The sequence below is a fragment of the Salvia splendens genome, chromosome 7 (assembly GCF_004379255.2).
Source record: "Salvia splendens isolate huo1 chromosome 7, SspV2, whole genome shotgun sequence".
Classification (NCBI taxonomy): Eukaryota; Viridiplantae; Streptophyta; class Magnoliopsida; order Lamiales; family Lamiaceae; genus Salvia; species Salvia splendens.
In genome coordinates, this window is record NC_056038.1 from 16,716,632 (window position 1) to 16,732,363 (window position 15,732).

The 15,732-nt window shown below is 39.2% G+C and overlaps 1 protein-coding gene and 2 long non-coding RNA genes across 11 annotated transcripts; 2 read left to right on the forward strand and 1 right to left on the reverse strand.

Annotated features, from left to right (window-relative positions):
* Window positions 1-4,096: 4,096 nt before the first annotated feature.
* On the forward strand, window positions 4,097-7,229 carry LOC121811350. Of its 2 annotated transcripts, XR_006052532.1 has the most exons (5): window positions 4,097-4,726; window positions 6,077-6,119; window positions 6,207-6,263; window positions 6,417-6,571; window positions 6,990-7,229. It is a non-coding gene; the product is annotated as an uncharacterized LOC121811350 (long non-coding RNA). The 2 variants fall into 2 exon arrangements; XR_006052531.1 differs by lacking the exon at window positions 6,990-7,229 and having other exon boundaries at window positions 4,101-4,726; window positions 6,417-6,697.
* Window positions 7,230-8,558: 1,329 nt separating this feature from the next.
* Window positions 8,559-9,554, forward strand: LOC121810497. Its single transcript, XM_042211260.1, has 2 exons — window positions 8,559-8,957; window positions 9,489-9,554. Exons 1-2 carry the CDS (start codon window positions 8,559-8,561, stop codon window positions 9,552-9,554), a joined length of 465 nt encoding a protein of 154 aa, XP_042067194.1.
* Window positions 9,555-9,606: 52 nt separating this feature from the next.
* On the reverse strand, window positions 9,607-13,100 carry LOC121740931. Of its 8 annotated transcripts, none has more exons than XR_006037704.1 (10): window positions 12,883-13,099; window positions 11,727-11,948; window positions 11,493-11,546; window positions 11,298-11,386; window positions 11,020-11,153; window positions 10,842-10,910; window positions 10,702-10,769; window positions 10,364-10,576; window positions 10,129-10,230; window positions 9,607-9,910 (listed from the first exon to the last, which is right to left on the reverse strand). It is a non-coding gene; the product is annotated as an uncharacterized LOC121740931 (long non-coding RNA). The 8 variants fall into 8 exon arrangements; XR_006037705.1 differs by having other exon boundaries at window positions 11,493-11,553; XR_006037707.1 differs by having other exon boundaries at window positions 11,816-11,948; window positions 12,883-13,098.
* Window positions 13,101-15,732: the final 2,632 nt, after the last annotated feature.

Genomic DNA, 15,732 nt, shown 5'->3' on the forward strand with positions numbered 1-15,732 from the left:
GACGACCTCAGAAGACCCGACACCGTCCCAGGCCCTGTCCCCAGCCCCGGTCCCTGCTTCGGGTGCGGCGCAGGACTATGGGGGTCGCCGCGCAGAGGACGTTGTTGGACATGCACAACGCCCTCATGCACTGCCAGCACCCGGGTATTGCTCGGTACCTTGAGAAGCTGATCGATGCTCCAACGCCAGTTGAGAATGGACTAGACCATGTCTCCCGCCTTATCCGTAGTGCAATTATTTTTATATCCACTCTTCCTATCTTCCTCGCGTTGTAACTTTTTTTTAATTAAGTAAATATAAGGTTTGCCTTTAATTTGTGGTGTTTTTATATTTATTTTGCTAATTTTACATATTTGCAAATATAAAAAATAAATACAAAATAGTTAGTTAAAAAGATAGGGCAGACTATAGGGTGGGCTATAAGCCGTCCCATTGTGGATGCTCTAAAGACATAATACCTTCCCCATTTGAAATGATTTTTCATGAAAAGAAGAAAAATATAATAATTATAAGATTTTACCTCTCTATTGATGGAGATGCAATGGAGAGATAAAGATACCTTTTAAAAATGAGAAAATATATAATACATTATCAAATAACTTCCCCTTTGGTGGTGTTTAGTTTGCAAGATAAAATAATACCAAGATACAATCAAGGATTGAGTTGTGAGATTATTTTAGTTATAAGGGGTTAGCTATGACTAATTATCCCATGATTATCCATCTAGGATTGAGTTGTGGGGTTGAATCTCATGAACCAAACACACAATAAATTTAATCCCGGATATAATCTTCCAAACCGAACACCCCCTTTGTAGAATGATTTTTTGTGAAAAAAGGGTAAATATGTATTTATAAGACTTTATATCTCCATTTACCTTCATTCACAATGATGCACATTTTATTAACAAAAAAACTAACCGCAAGTATATAATGTAGAGATAGTATAGCTAAAGTCGGTACCGGGTATCGAATCTCGAGGAAGAGAATAGCAAACTATCTATCATAATCGGGCGTCATATGCTATATGGGAGACACAAGGTTTTTAGTTTAGTGAACCTGACATAAAATAATAAATAACAAAATAAGGCATAATGTAAATAATAAAAATCAGTAAATAGAAATAGTTTCTATTTCTATGAGATTTGGATGTAGTACTAAATTGATGAATTAATTTGGGGATGAAAATATAGTATGAGATTGGCTTGTCCTGTTAAAATAAGATTTTTTTTAATGCATGCACTAATTTTTAAATTCATGATAATGAAGCTCTTAGAGTTAAAATTTTGCCTAAGAGCATCTCCAATAGCGGCGAGTGCACCGGCTAGCCGATTCTTAGCGCTCTCCGGTCCGCTCGCCAAACCATTGCAGCCGGCGAGCGCCAAATCGGTGAGAAAAACGGCGAGCGCACGCCGATTCCCGAGTGCTCGGCGATGCGCTCGCCGATCTCCTGGCCGCCATTGCAGGCTCCAATCGGCGAGCGGGATTTTTTTTATTATTTAATTTTCGAAACACTATATATACGCGATCTGCACGTCATTTTCATTTGCACCACTTGTTTTAACGAGTTTTTCTCTATCTTAATTTCTGTACAAGATCAACAACGCGAAATGAGTAACGCGAGTGGTAGTAGTGGTGGTAGTGGTGGGGATGCTGAGGAGTTCGAAAGACGTTTGAACAAACAGTTGGAGGCCTATACATCCCGAGAGATCGACCGGCTAATACAACGAGCCTTGCAGCCGGCGGTACCTCGACCCGTTGTCCACCATCGAGCAGTGATTGATCGGGATCACGTAGCTGCACATCAGCGGCTATTTGACGACTACTTCGCACCGGAGCTGCGGTTTAACGCCAACATTTTCAGGCGGCGTTTTAGGATGAGCAGGGCCCTGTTTATGCGTATTGTTGACGCTTTGGAGCGTCGATATCTGTGTTTCCGCTTCAGGCACGATGCGGCTGGCAGACCCGGCCACACACCTATTCAAAAGTGCACTGAGGCAATCAGGCAGTTGGCCTACGGAGGCGCGGCAGACATGTGGGAAGAGTACCTCCACATCGGCGAGTCGACTGCCCTTGAATGTATGAAGTATTTCTGTCAGGGCGGGGTTGAAATATTCGGTGATCAGTACCTTCGAAGCCCTACCCCCGAAGACTGCCAGGAGCTGATGCAGATGCATGGGGCGAAGCATGGGTTCCCGGGTATGTTAGGCAGCATAGATTGTATGCATTGGGAGTGGAAGAACTGCCCCACTGCCTGGAAAGGGTTCTACACGACCGGCTACAAGGGAAAGAATCTCACGATGATCCTCGAGGCCGTAGCTGATTACCGGCTGTGGATTTGGTATGCATATTTTGGGGTAGCCGGGTCGAACAACGACCTCAACGTCCTCAACTCATCGCCCCTTTTCAACGAGCAGTGCCAGGGCGTCGGTCCGACCATCAGTTTTGTCGCCAATGGGAACCAGCATGATATGGGCTACTACTTGGCGGATGGGATATATCCTAGGTGGCCCGTCTTTGTGAAGACGATCAGATGCGCATCAGATGAGATGAAGGCCTACTTTGCAGAACGACAGGAGTCGGTGCGCAAGGACGTGGAGCGCGCATTTGGTGTGCTCCAGTCTCGATGGGCGGCAATTAGGGGTCCAACGCGTTTGTGGCATGTCGACTGCATTGCTGATATAATGTACGCCTGTATTATCATGCACAATATGATTGTCAAAGATGAAGGTGTACAACTGACTAGTTGGGCCAACAACGATAATGAAGCCGGTCCAAGCTACGGCGTGGCCACCCCCAGCGTACGAAGTGGGGTACCTCACGATGAAGCCGGCCGTCTCCAAGCACATGCCGACATGCGCCAAGTGGAAGCTCATATTCGACTCCAAAATGATTTAATTGAAGAGTTGTGGGCGCGGAGGACTGCACGACGTTAGTTTATTTTGTAATTTTGTAATTTTTTAATTTTGTAATTTTTTTAATGTACCTTTTTTTAATTTAAATGAAATTATTGCATTTTCCCGTATTTGTGTCGTAAGTTGAATTCCGTATTTTGTGTGATTGTTATTTTTATAATTTTGTTTATTATGGCTGGGCTATGGCTGAGCTATTGCTTGTTCAGTTGCTTGTCCGGATGATGTGGCAGGAGGAGTTTTAGTGCTGATGATGTAGCAGGAGGAGTTTGTGGCTGAGCTATGCCTGGGCTATGCCTGGGCTATTGTATTGGAGATGCTCTAATCGTGGAAACAGTCAAAATAATACGAAAAAATGAATAAAAAATACTCCCTTCGTCCGGCAATAGGAGTCCGGTTTTTCTATTTCGGGACGTCCGCGAATAGGAGTCCCGGTTCGCTTACCATATTTGGACAATTTAATTACCCCCCCCCCCCTTCTCACTAATTTACACAATTGCCATTAAAAAACACCCCCATCCAACTTTAATTTCACTCTCTCACTCTTATTCTCTCACCCTCACTCTCGGTCTCACTCTCCCAATCGCCGCCCTCCTCCTCCTCCTCTCCCAATCGCCGCTCTCTCAATTACACTCACCCCAACCCCAATTCGAGATGGCGTCGAACGAAAATTCATGGAGCGGAAGCAACGCCGCGGGAGGCGACGGAGCTCCGAAGCTGTCAAAGAAATTCAGCGAGAGTTTCGTGAAGACCAAGGAAGTGACCGCCACCGGATGGTAGAAAACTAAGGTTGTGGCGGCGGTGGGGTATGCGAAGACCAAGGTAGCGGCGAAGTAAGTGAAGGAGGGGGCAACCGTCGGCGTCAATTGGATTAAACTCAAGTACAACAAAAGCAAGCTGTTCCAGAAGAAATAGGGGGAGAATTTTGCCCTAATATTGTAGGTGGTGTTTCTAATTCGATCGATTTGTTGACTTTTCCTTGTGCTATGATTTTGTTTGAGATTTGTTGCATTGATCCAAAATTGTTGGAAATTTTAGTGTAATCATCGGTTAGAATTGAATTCAGATTTGACATTAATTGACTTTTTAAATTTTGGCGGCCATCAATTTAATTGGCTTCTTTGTCCTTCCATTGCTTATGCCCTTGTTTAATTTAAAATAATTTAGGTGGGTCCCAAATTTCACTATCACACACCATTTATTACACACTCCAATAACTTTCTTAAAACCCGTGCCCTGGAGAAATGGGACTCCAATTGCCGGACGGAGGGAGTAAATGACAAAAAAAAAGCAGTGGAGGACTGGAGATAGAGGACGGAAGGAATAGAATCGGGGATACAATGCCCACCTGCAAATCAAATTACTTCAAATTATCAGAAATAAATCTGTAATGGTGGTTGCAGCGGCCGTACAAGTCGGTAATCTTCCCTCCAAGTTTCACCGATTTCTTCCTTTGGCACCCAAAATCGCCGCCCGAATGAAGGCCAACTCTGCGCCACTATTCGTATCAATGAATCCATCCGACGTGAATCTGTATCGGCTGAGAGAGCTGTACGCCGTCTGCGACCACTCCTGCCACCGCTTCCCCAATACCGACGGCGCGGGCAGAGTGGAGCCAGTCGACGCGCTCAAGCTCAGCACCGCCCTTTCCCACAGCTCCGTCATCGTCTCCGTCTTCACGAATGCCGAATCGGTGCCGAGTGTCGGTGGAAATTGGATCAGAAAACTGACGCCGAAAAATGGGAGGCTGATAGGGTTTGGCCGAGCGGTTTCCGATTTGGGACTCACAGCTCAGCCAGCATCTATGACGTCATGGTTAGTTTTTATTACTACATTTGTATTCGTTTTTATGCATTTGAGCATTTGACTCCTTTTCTTTTTTATATATATAAAAGAAAATACTCCTTCCGTTTCTTCATAATTGAGTCATTTTTTTATTTCGAAAAGTTTCTTCATAGTTGAGTCATTTCCATATATAGTAATTATTTTCTCTTTATTAATTTACTCTCTCATACTTTATTCACTTTCTACTTTATTCTCTCCAACTTTTTCTCTCTCTTACTTGTTTTATCTATTTATTCAACACACTCAACATCTCTTTCTTAAACTCCGTGCCGAAAAGTTTCGCCTAAACTATGGTGAAACGGAGGGAGTACTTCTTTCTCCTATCACACTTATTTCTTTCTCCTATTGCAAAATATTTTAACTGAATTTAATTTTTCTTTCTCCTAGGGCAAAATATTTTAACTGAATTTAATTAAGAGAATAGTACTCCCTCCGTCCCGCACTACTTGCACGTTTCATTTTCGGCACGGAGATTAAGGAATGAGTGTATAGCAAAGTCAAATATTACGGCTGTAAGTGAAAATTTTTACTAAAAATAGAAATAGTGCAAATAACTTGGGACGCCCAAAAAGAAAATAAGTGTAAGTAGTCCGGGATGGAGGGAGTATTACTTTTTCTTTAATTAATAAAAAATGAAATATTAAATGAATCTACATGGCTCAAGTTGCAGTTTGCAAAATTATATCATATAATTAAATTAATATTATGTTTAGTTCATGAGTTTAAGTTTCGTTACTTAATATAGTCATCTGAAAATTAGATATCACAACTTAATCCTAGATTATATTTTATTACTCTCTCCGTCCTTTTTTAGCTGAGTCGTTTTCCTTTTTGGGTTGTCCCACTGTAGCTGAGTCGTTTCCTTTTTTTTGGCAAAAATCAACGACTTTTCTTCTATTTTATTTTACTCTCTCTTATTTTATTCTCTCTCATCTCTCTATCTTTTTTCTTTCCTAATTTATTATTTATTTACTTAACTCACATCATACAACTTTGCTTAAATCTCGTGCCGAAAAGGAACGCTTCTACTATAAAGGACGGAGGGAATAGTATTTTATGTAGGAAACCGAACACGACCTTATTGTATGTTCCAGTTTTGTAAAATCAATGGAGAGAGCATAATGCAGCTGAATGGTTTCTCTTGTTTTGCCAGCAAATAACTGGTCAGGAGCCCATTCTAACCTTGGAAAATAGAACTAGCTTACAAATATGATACTGTTGCTTTGGCATATTTGTATGCTCTTATCAAATCAAATTAGAAGATAATATAGTTTTCTAAACTTGGCAAATTCATACAGATCGTTTCACAATGGTGTGCAGGTTGTAAGGGAATTGGTGGGACGATTGTTAAGAAGATAATAAGGTTAGTAGTAGCTGGTAGTGGTATGGTTACTAATAATCTCTGGGGTTTATGTGACATTCAAAGTATAAGTGCCTGAAAATGTTGCAGAATGCTCATTAACAGACACATATATGATATAGGTGCCCTCTGCAATGATAACGAAAGGTAAATTCTTTATATTGCTACCACTTTACAGCTTTGAACAACTTATAAGGTTTTTGCAACACTTTTAAGGGAAATATGGGTCCAATTCTAGTAGTCTTAGTTGTCTATTATTTCACTCAAACTAAAACGATGCCATCTTCACATTACGCGCAGGCTATTTTTCAGAGCATGTGGATTTGGAGACGATATGCTGGGATGTATACTGCTGCTGCTGCTGCTGCGGAGGAGGAAAAGGATATGATAGTTGCTGGCATAAAGCTGCTTCTACTTCCTCCTCAAAGACAATTTAAGCACAAGTATATTCACAGGTAAAATCAGGGAAGATGATAATTTGTAAACCATATTAAAAGGAAAAATAACTTCAGTTCTTATAATTAAAACATGAAGAAATGGTGTATATGATCAATTGAATGACAAAACACAACCAGATCCCAACAAATCCTAAAACTAGTTAAATTTGAATTCAAATTTTACACAAATAAAATATAATGTCTATTTAGTAAGATAAGATTGGGCTGAAAAATCGGCTCAACTGGTGGGCTAATTCGTAGACCGGCTCATGTTAAGCTCAACCGATCAATTTTTCATGTCCACATAATAAAAATCACAGAGGGTCCAACCGAACTCTCTTATAAGCATACTTTTATATTAAACCTATCAAATTATTGAAATATAGTTTACGGGCCTAAATTTCAATTTGGATGTATTAAAGTGTAATTCTTTTAGAGAGATATGGGCCATGGAAGATCCCTTATTGAGCTTGGGGCATCCACAATGCGGTGCAGGGGATGGGAGGGACGGGCATCTCTAAGTGGAGGGAAAGCTGGGAGCCAGCCATGCTGGTGCTCCCTCCACCAATAGATTCGCCCTCTCACTAAGAATGAGAGAGAGGTATTTTTATTTGTTTATATTTGAAAATGTTAATTTTATTATTTTTGACAATAGCATTCTTACCTTTTATTTTCACATCATTCATCTTCTCTTCTTTATTTTCTATCAATCACTCAATTTATTCTTATACTTTTTCATTCACACCAAATTTAAAATTCATTATGTCTAGTGACGCAAGAAACAATAGTGTGATTGGTTCATTCGTGAAGGCTACAACATCAATACTCTATCCTTTGATAGTATTGTTGGGGAAATTGAATAAAAAAGACGGATAGTACCAAACATCCCTACTCAAGCGTTCGACACTTTCCGTCTTTTTTATTCGATTTCCCCAACGTACCTACAATACATATGCCCTTGATGTACGAGCATAGTACTCCCCGTGGAGGCGAAGTGTAGTTTTGAAGCGCATAACAACCGAAGATTCAGTTGTCAAAAACCAACAAAAAAGGAAAGGCTTTCTGGGATCAAGTTGTTGAAGCGCACAACTCCATATGCCTGGAATGCACCCTACCCTGCAAATTTAAAAGGATTTGGTCTCATATCTTCGAGTGAGCTCGAAAATTCAAAATTATACGCTATCTATCAAGAAGATTACAAGCAGTCTTTCAAGTTTGTCAAAACTAATGATTAGGTTTGCTGCTTTGAAAAGAGGATAGGTGGCGTAGAATCAGGCTCGAATCGCATAAAATACATTGAGGATGTCCAATACTCAATAATTTAATTAGAATATATATTGTATATATATATATATATATATATAAGATGTGCATTTAGGATGCGGCGAGAACTGTTTCTCCGCATTGTTCAGACGATGGAGGCGCGAGACAAGTACTTCCAGCAGCGGGAAGATGCGGCCCGCAAAATTGGTCTATCCCTGCTTACGAAGTGCACGATTGCGCTTCGTCAGTTGGCCTACGGCACCACGACGGACATGTTTGACGAGTATCTTCACGCCGAGGATACAACTGGGCGGGAGTGTGGCAAAATTTTGTGAGGGCGTTGTTGACGCCTTCGGCGCCACACATTTGTGCAGGTCGAATGCCGCTGATTGCCAGTTCCTGATGCATCTGCACGAGAGGGTGCACGACTTTCCTGGAATGCTATGGAGCATAGATTGTATGCACTGGGAGTGGAAGAATTGTCCGACAGCGTGGAGAGACCAATTCACCGGTGGGTATAAGGGTACCCACTTGACGATGATCTTTGAAGCCATCGTTGACCACCGTATTTGGATCTGGCATGCTCACTTTGGTGTGGTCGGGTCAAACAAAGACATTAACGTGCTGAACACGTCGAGTCTCTTCAATGAGCAATGTAACAACAATGGTTCGGTTATCAAGTTCACTGCCAACGGACGGCAGCATCAGATGGGGTAGTACTTAGCCGATAACAATACCCGAGATGGCTAGTTTTCCTGAAGACGATCTCCTGCCCAATGGATCCGAAGAGAGCTTTTTTGCACAGCGGCAAAAGTCTACACGGAAGGACGTGGAGCAAGGATTTGGTGTGCTTCAAGCGCGTTGGGAAATAGTGAAAGGCCCGGCTGGTTCCTGGTATAGGCATCATATCGCCAATGTCATGTACGCGTGCATCATCTTGCACAACATGATTATTGATGATGAAGGTCAAAGAGTTGACGATTGGTCCGACGACGAAGTCGGACCGAGCGCAGGTCATACAACCTCGCTGGTCATTCGAGGTTTACCCTATGGAGTCAATGAGAGATTACAAGCAGGGGAGAACATGCGCAACCGACAAGCCCATCTTCAACTCATGAACGACATGGTTGAAGAAGTTTGGGCATGTAGGGGTCGTCGAAATTGTACCTCTTTAATTATTTCTGTTGTAACTTTAAAAAAAAATGAAGTAATGTACGTCTTGTTTGCTCTTTAATTTAATATTTAATTTAGCTATTTATAATGTGTGTAAACTTAAATAAATCAATATTAAAAATTAAATGAAAAAATGGATAACTGATAGGGCGGACACTAGGCAGAACCACTGCAGAAAGAAGGGTCAGACTAAGAAATATTGATGTAGCAACCATGGGCGAACACTATCACTACAAAAAACAGCATAATTACCAACGGAATATTCCGTCGGTAAATTCTAATTTTCCGTCGGTAAGTGTGTTACTGACGGATTTACCGACGAAAACTTACTGTTGCTAAAAAGCTCGTCGGTAATATTACCCACGACTTATATTCCGTCGGTAATATTTTCCGACGGAATCTCCGATGGAAAAAATCTGTCGGTAAAGTTAACCTTATATCTGTCGGTAATCACCGACGGTATTTATTCCGTTAGTAATTCTTTCTGACAACATCTCAGACATCTTCCATAGGCAATTCTGCAGAATTTTTCGCATATCAATTTCTAAAATTTATAGCAGCCTGAATACAACAATATATCGTATTTTTAGTTATACTATCAAAGCAATAACAATAGCTAAGAAGAGAATGGAAATTTACTATATAAACCTATTTGAATTTTGTTCAACACAACAAAGTTGAATGAAAAAAAACACACATAGTAATGAGTTTGTAATTAGTTTTCAATAAGTATCAAATCAAATCTTTTATGTGTAGTGAGTATCAAATCTCTGAAGCATCATCATCGATATGAGGTGATTGGTGGGACATCATGAACGGGTTCATCTTCTCCTCCATCGCGGTAAAATTACTATCCATTTTCACTCAGTTGCTCATTTAATTCCTCCCTCAATTCCTTCAAAGCCTTTGTTCATTCCTAATCTGGATAAAATCACATAGTAGCACAAGCAAACCGTTCAATGAAGGGAACTAATCAATGTGTAAGTAGGAACTTCCAGAACCAATCAAAATATGGAAATATCAATAAAAGATCAGTAAAGCATAAATAACTACTAAATTTGAGCATCGAACTATTGAAAAGTCCAATAGTATGATGAGCACAACAGTAAGCAACTTCTGTACATACTCAAAACTAATACCTTTTTCTTAAGCTCCTCTACACGCTCTTCAAAGATATCTTCGTAGCCCGTTCAATAGCTTGAAAACCTTCGTCTTTTTCAAACATAGTAGGTATTGCTTTGCTACATCAATAATTCCATGGAAGTTAGCAGGCAACCCCATGACAAAAAGCCCAACAAACAAGGGCAGGCAACAAGAGAACTTTTTCATATCAAGCAAATTTAATACTCCATAGTAACTATACAAACAACCAACCTCCATCTCATCGATGATGTCAAATCTTTAGCTTCCTGTGCATAATAAAAGATGGAATTTTAGGAATGAGAAATAGCCTTTTGTTCTCAAGAACCTACAATGATTGCAGCAAACAAAAAAACAAGTTACTGCCTGTAACATTGTCTTGAAATCTTGTCTTGCTTTCTTATGTTCAAAGCTTCTCTCTTCAGCTTTTTACTTTTTCACCACAACCTGTATTGTAGACCATGGACACAATCACTAATGATTTTCTGAGTAGTGTAAGTATTTGCAATCATTTAATAAGAGGTAAGAACATGACCATTAAATCAACTCCACTTAACGGTTAAAATATTTACCTCATTGAAAGTTTGCTTTCTCTCCAAGCGACCTTAGTGCACCAGATCTCTATTATCACTCTCATGGTCTGCTTAAATTCATTATATAGATATAGATTACCCAAACAAATAATTAGCAATGCACAGAAGCAGCAATGGACCTGGTCTTATATCCAGTCAGACCCAACATTAGAAGCCTCCAAAAGAGCTTTAAAAGCATTCTTTGCCTCCTAAAAATAATCCGAAATAGAGCAACCAAACAACAAAAGATAAGCTATAGTCAATTTGAACTAATCAATGAGTAACAAGACACTTTTCCCATGTTCCTTGTATTATCACCTTGATGCCGTGTAAAAAAGGCTAAATTGTTGTACCACTTTCCTCTCATAAACCATAGAGACATGCTCTAGCTTTTTCCCTTCGGGTGCATTGATAATTTGATGCCTCCACTCGCTGTAGTTTTTATTTTCTTCCTGCGTGTTAGTCATCAAACAACTAAATAAGCTACCTTAATTGAATAAAGCTTTTCAAAGAATCGACTGTTATATACATATTATATAGACAATTGTAATTCCGAATGCAGACAGAAGCTAATAGAATGAGAGATGGAACAGAACCATTAGAAATCCATAGGAATAATAATCATAATACAGAGCACACAGTTCAGCCATTGCGCCTGTCTCATTTTTGTGTCTTGACATTTTACCTGCACGCCAACAAACCATTCAAATTCATTCAGACCTCAGGTTTCAGAGATGATGCTGAATAAGACACTAAAATCTATGAATGGTCTAATGGAATAGTCATAGTACCATCAACCAGTCCACGCCAGATAGTAACACCTTATGCTGATCTATGGCCTCAACCTAGAAACTAGAAAAATTAATCTGTGGGCTCATAAAGTCTAATAAGGAGTAATGAATCTGTCAAAATGAACGACACCAATATAGGGCAAAGATATTTGATTGAAATTTCTAGCAAAAGAGATTACAATAGGAAATCTGGATACAGAAATAGAGGATTAAGAAAAGATAGAAGAGTAGTACAGTGGTACTCTTTGCAGAGAAGAAGAAGCAAACTAGCACAATACTCACGATTCCCCTCTATCACCACTAGTTAATTATATACCAAATACCATGGAATTCTCTTTCCTTTCTATGCCAACACGTATTCACTTAGGCCCATTGGTAGCTTTCTCACACGCAACAATTTTCTGTTTTGCTTTGGCTCAGTTAAGAGTGACACGTCCTGCTCATCTCAGCACCTCCCTAGGCATTCATGTCCATCACATAAGGTGGAAAAGAGTATTCATGTTTCATAGTGAAGATATACAAAGGAGATTTAGCCATATTGCAGTTAATCCATATGTACTAACAAAACACCATTACTTTTCTCCTTAGTAAAGTGAACCATCTTGGATGAGCATACTTCTTCCAAAATAAAAGTGATTGTATAGTGAAACCAACTAAAAACTAATCGCACTTTAATGTCCTACAGAACTTGATATTTCTCAGGTTCAACATAACTGTACATTCAACATAATAGTTTTCGACAGCCATAGCAAATCACCTGGTTCAGAGGCAGACCTCCTACTCTTACATACTCTCTCTATTGTAGTAGTTGATATAACCAGAGAAAAGAAAAAGGAAACCACCAATAATTCGATAATGAAAATTTACAAGTGAAATTCTCAAGACTCCAAAAACACCAAATTATAGATATAGAGAGGCCAAAATGTTTCATAATGTTTTAACAGGCCACTGCACTTATTATATAATATCATAATGTTTCTCAAGATAATTCAATGGAAAAGGCCAGACGAGGGGATTGAATACTACTGTACTATCTTAGCTTAGTTGTCCAAATTCCAATTGTCTCTACAAACACAACAACTGATCAATATACATAATGCATTTAGAATAGAAAAAAGGAAGAAAGAAATGTAAATCGAAAATTAACTACTGGTGATGTTTCGGAGCATGATTGAAGCAGACAGCTTTTAATATAAGGCATAAAATTAGCTTGACCACCAAATCATTGACAGCTTTTAACTACTCAATTATCGTGCTAGGGTTGCCCCAAATTTCATAGCACAGTCGAAGATTGCCCCAAATTTAAATGAATCCAATTTAAACCAAAGCAAATGCTACTTCAATCCACGACTGAAATGTGTAATAGGTAGGGTAGAAACAATTTTCTCACCTTAATTCTTCAAATATTGACTTCAAAATTCAAATATTGAAGGCGAAACAATCCACGACGGGGCAAGGTTGGAGACGAAACAATCGCCGACGGCGGGCTGTAGCTCGGTGAAGGCGATGGCTGATGCTCGGCGGCGGCGGTGGCTGCAGCTCGCAGGGGAAGAAAAAATATAAATTCTTAATATTACCGACGGATCACATTCTCTCGGTAATAAAATGGGTGTTCGGTTGACAAGATTAAATCTCATGATTAAATATGTATCATGTTTAGTTCATAAGATTGAACCTTTCAACTTAATCCTACATTAATAGTCTCATGATAATTAGTCATAGTCTTCTCCTCCAACTAAAATAATCACACAACTTAATCCTAGATGGATAGTCTCATGATATTAGTCATGGCAACCAAACGCCAGATAAACCATACATAGCAATTTTTATTCGGCTTATTATAAAATACTACTGCTAGTGTTTGGTTTGCAAGATTGTATCCGAGATTAAATTTGTAGTGCGTTTGGTTCATGAGATTCAACCCCACAACTAAATCCTAGATGGATAATCATGGGATAATAATCATAACTAACTCCATATAACTAAAATAATCTCACAACTCAATCCTAGATTGTATCCTCGTATTATTTTATCTTGGAAACCAAACACCACCCTAGTATTAAACATAAAGAAAAAATTACCGACAGTCGTTTCCCTCGGCATTCGGTCGGTAATCACCTAGGAATTTCTTTCCTTCGATAAACCAACGTTTTTTTTTGTAGTGTATGGCGTACCTTGTGGATGCTGGTGTTTGGTTTGTAAGATTGTATTTGTGATTAAATTTGTAGTGTGTTTGGTTTATGATATTCAATCTCACAACTCAATCCTAGATAGATAGTCATGAAATAATTAGTCATCGCTAACCTCCTATGACTAAAATAATCTCACAACTCTATAATAAATTATATCTTGGTATTATTTTATTTTGAAAACCAAACACCACCAGTGTACTTATATATGATAGTATATTAATACTAATTCAATTTATGGTTTTAATTTTAAGAATTTCATAATATTGATACGCATCTTTATACCTGAGTATTTATTTTGATATGTAAACTATAATATTCATATATTGAATTGATTTTGCCGTTAGACATCATTAGTCTTTATTATAGAAATTAGATCACCCTAATCACCATGCTCATTGATTTTATCCAAAAATAACGTTAGGTTATATTGGTCGAGGAGAGGATCTGCTACGCGCCATATTGTAAGCGACTGAGAGCATCCACTACGCGTCCCGCGCGCAGTTCGCGTTCCGTCCCGAAGGGACGGTTCCGCCACGGGATGCGTAGCAAAGTTCGTCCCGTCCTGTAGCCCGTATCCACGAGACAAGGGACGCGCCGGCCCGTCACGCGCCCGGGCGATATGTCGCGCCCCCGATGCATGCGTGACGCCCCACTCGCAATAATTCATTTTTTTAAAAAAAATTGAATTTTAATAAAAAAAATTTAATTTTCAAAAGGTAATATTACCGTTAATTTTTTATTTTCCTTTTTTTATTTTTTTTACTCTATAAATAATCCTATTTCATACTCATTTCAAACACAAACACACACATATTCCTCTCAAATCCTCTCTATCACTCCAATTTCCATTTTAAATCAACTCAAACAAATGGATCATTTTGAGCAAATGCGTCAATTAATGGATCCTTTTAATGAATTGTGTTTGTTTAAATTGAATTGAGTTGGAAAAAAAATAAAAAATGAAATTGAATGAATAGTAATTAAGGGACGGAATAAGGGACGGTTAAGGAACGGAGCGTTGCAGGTTTCGTCCCTTAGTTAAGGGATGGAGGAAAAAAGGACAGTGGGGCCCTCAAATAGTGGTCAAATAGTAGTTAAGAGACGGTTTAAGGGACGGTATAGAGACAGCGTAGTGGGTGGCCTGAGGGCGTCAACTTACGTGGATTACCTATCAATTTTCTTTTTCTTTCTTTGTTTATAATAGTTTTTCTTTTAATATTTTCCCCACTTTATCTTCTTCAAATTCTGAACCAAATTCTGAACCAGTCTAAATCTGATCTTCCACGGCTACTATACAACTCGAATCAACAGAACTTTTTAATTTTGACATGCTTGCATCCCCCTGCAAAATCCGTCGTCATCTTCCCTGTTGAAAGATCGTTTATCATTCAGCTTTTTATAATCTCACTACTTCCTTCGTCGCATTAAAGATGACCCACTTTCCTTTTTAGTTTGTCCAAACTAAGATGACCAATTACTAAAAATGAGAACACATTTTTCTCTACTTTATTTCCTTTCTCTTACTTTACTCTCTCCACTTCACACACAAAATAAAGTTGCATAAATTCTCGTGCCGCCCAAGGAAAGGGTCATCTTCCTTGGGACGGAGGGAATACTTTACACTCCTCTTAATAAGCTTTGATAAGACTCGTTTCATGCATTGGTTTATGGGTGAATTCGCGTGCTTTTGGTGGAAGATAATGCGCAAATAATGAGTTTAAGTGTGCAGGTTTCTGCTAGATCAGGTTGATGATGCAAACTGGCCGAGCAGACGCAGATTGAGCAAAGTAGAGTGAAAGTGCAAGGAAAAGGACAAAAGAGACAGAATTCGAAGACACCCTTATTTTAAGAGTACAAATGTCAAATCATGAATAGCATACCCTAAGGATTTAAGCTTGAAGCCTCCCTATATAAAGGAACCAACATTGAAGGAAGAGGCAACCCCCTTGAGAGATCTTCTAGCTCACCATTTTACACACAGTCACACAGTAGTCATTAGATAGAGTTCTTAGCTGCAAATCCACTCCGACTCCCGTTCAAGCTCTCCG

Excerpts from the sequence above, each read along its gene's own strand:
- LOC121810497 (XM_042211260.1), top strand. The coding sequence starts at position 8,559 with ATGGCTAGTTTTCCTGAAGACGATCTCCTGCCCAATGGATCCGAAGAG. Across the intron at positions 8,958-9,488 it reads ACATGGTTGAAGAAGTTTGG|ACATCTTCCATAGGCAATTC; the intron begins GCATGTAGGGGT and ends ACAACATCTCAG.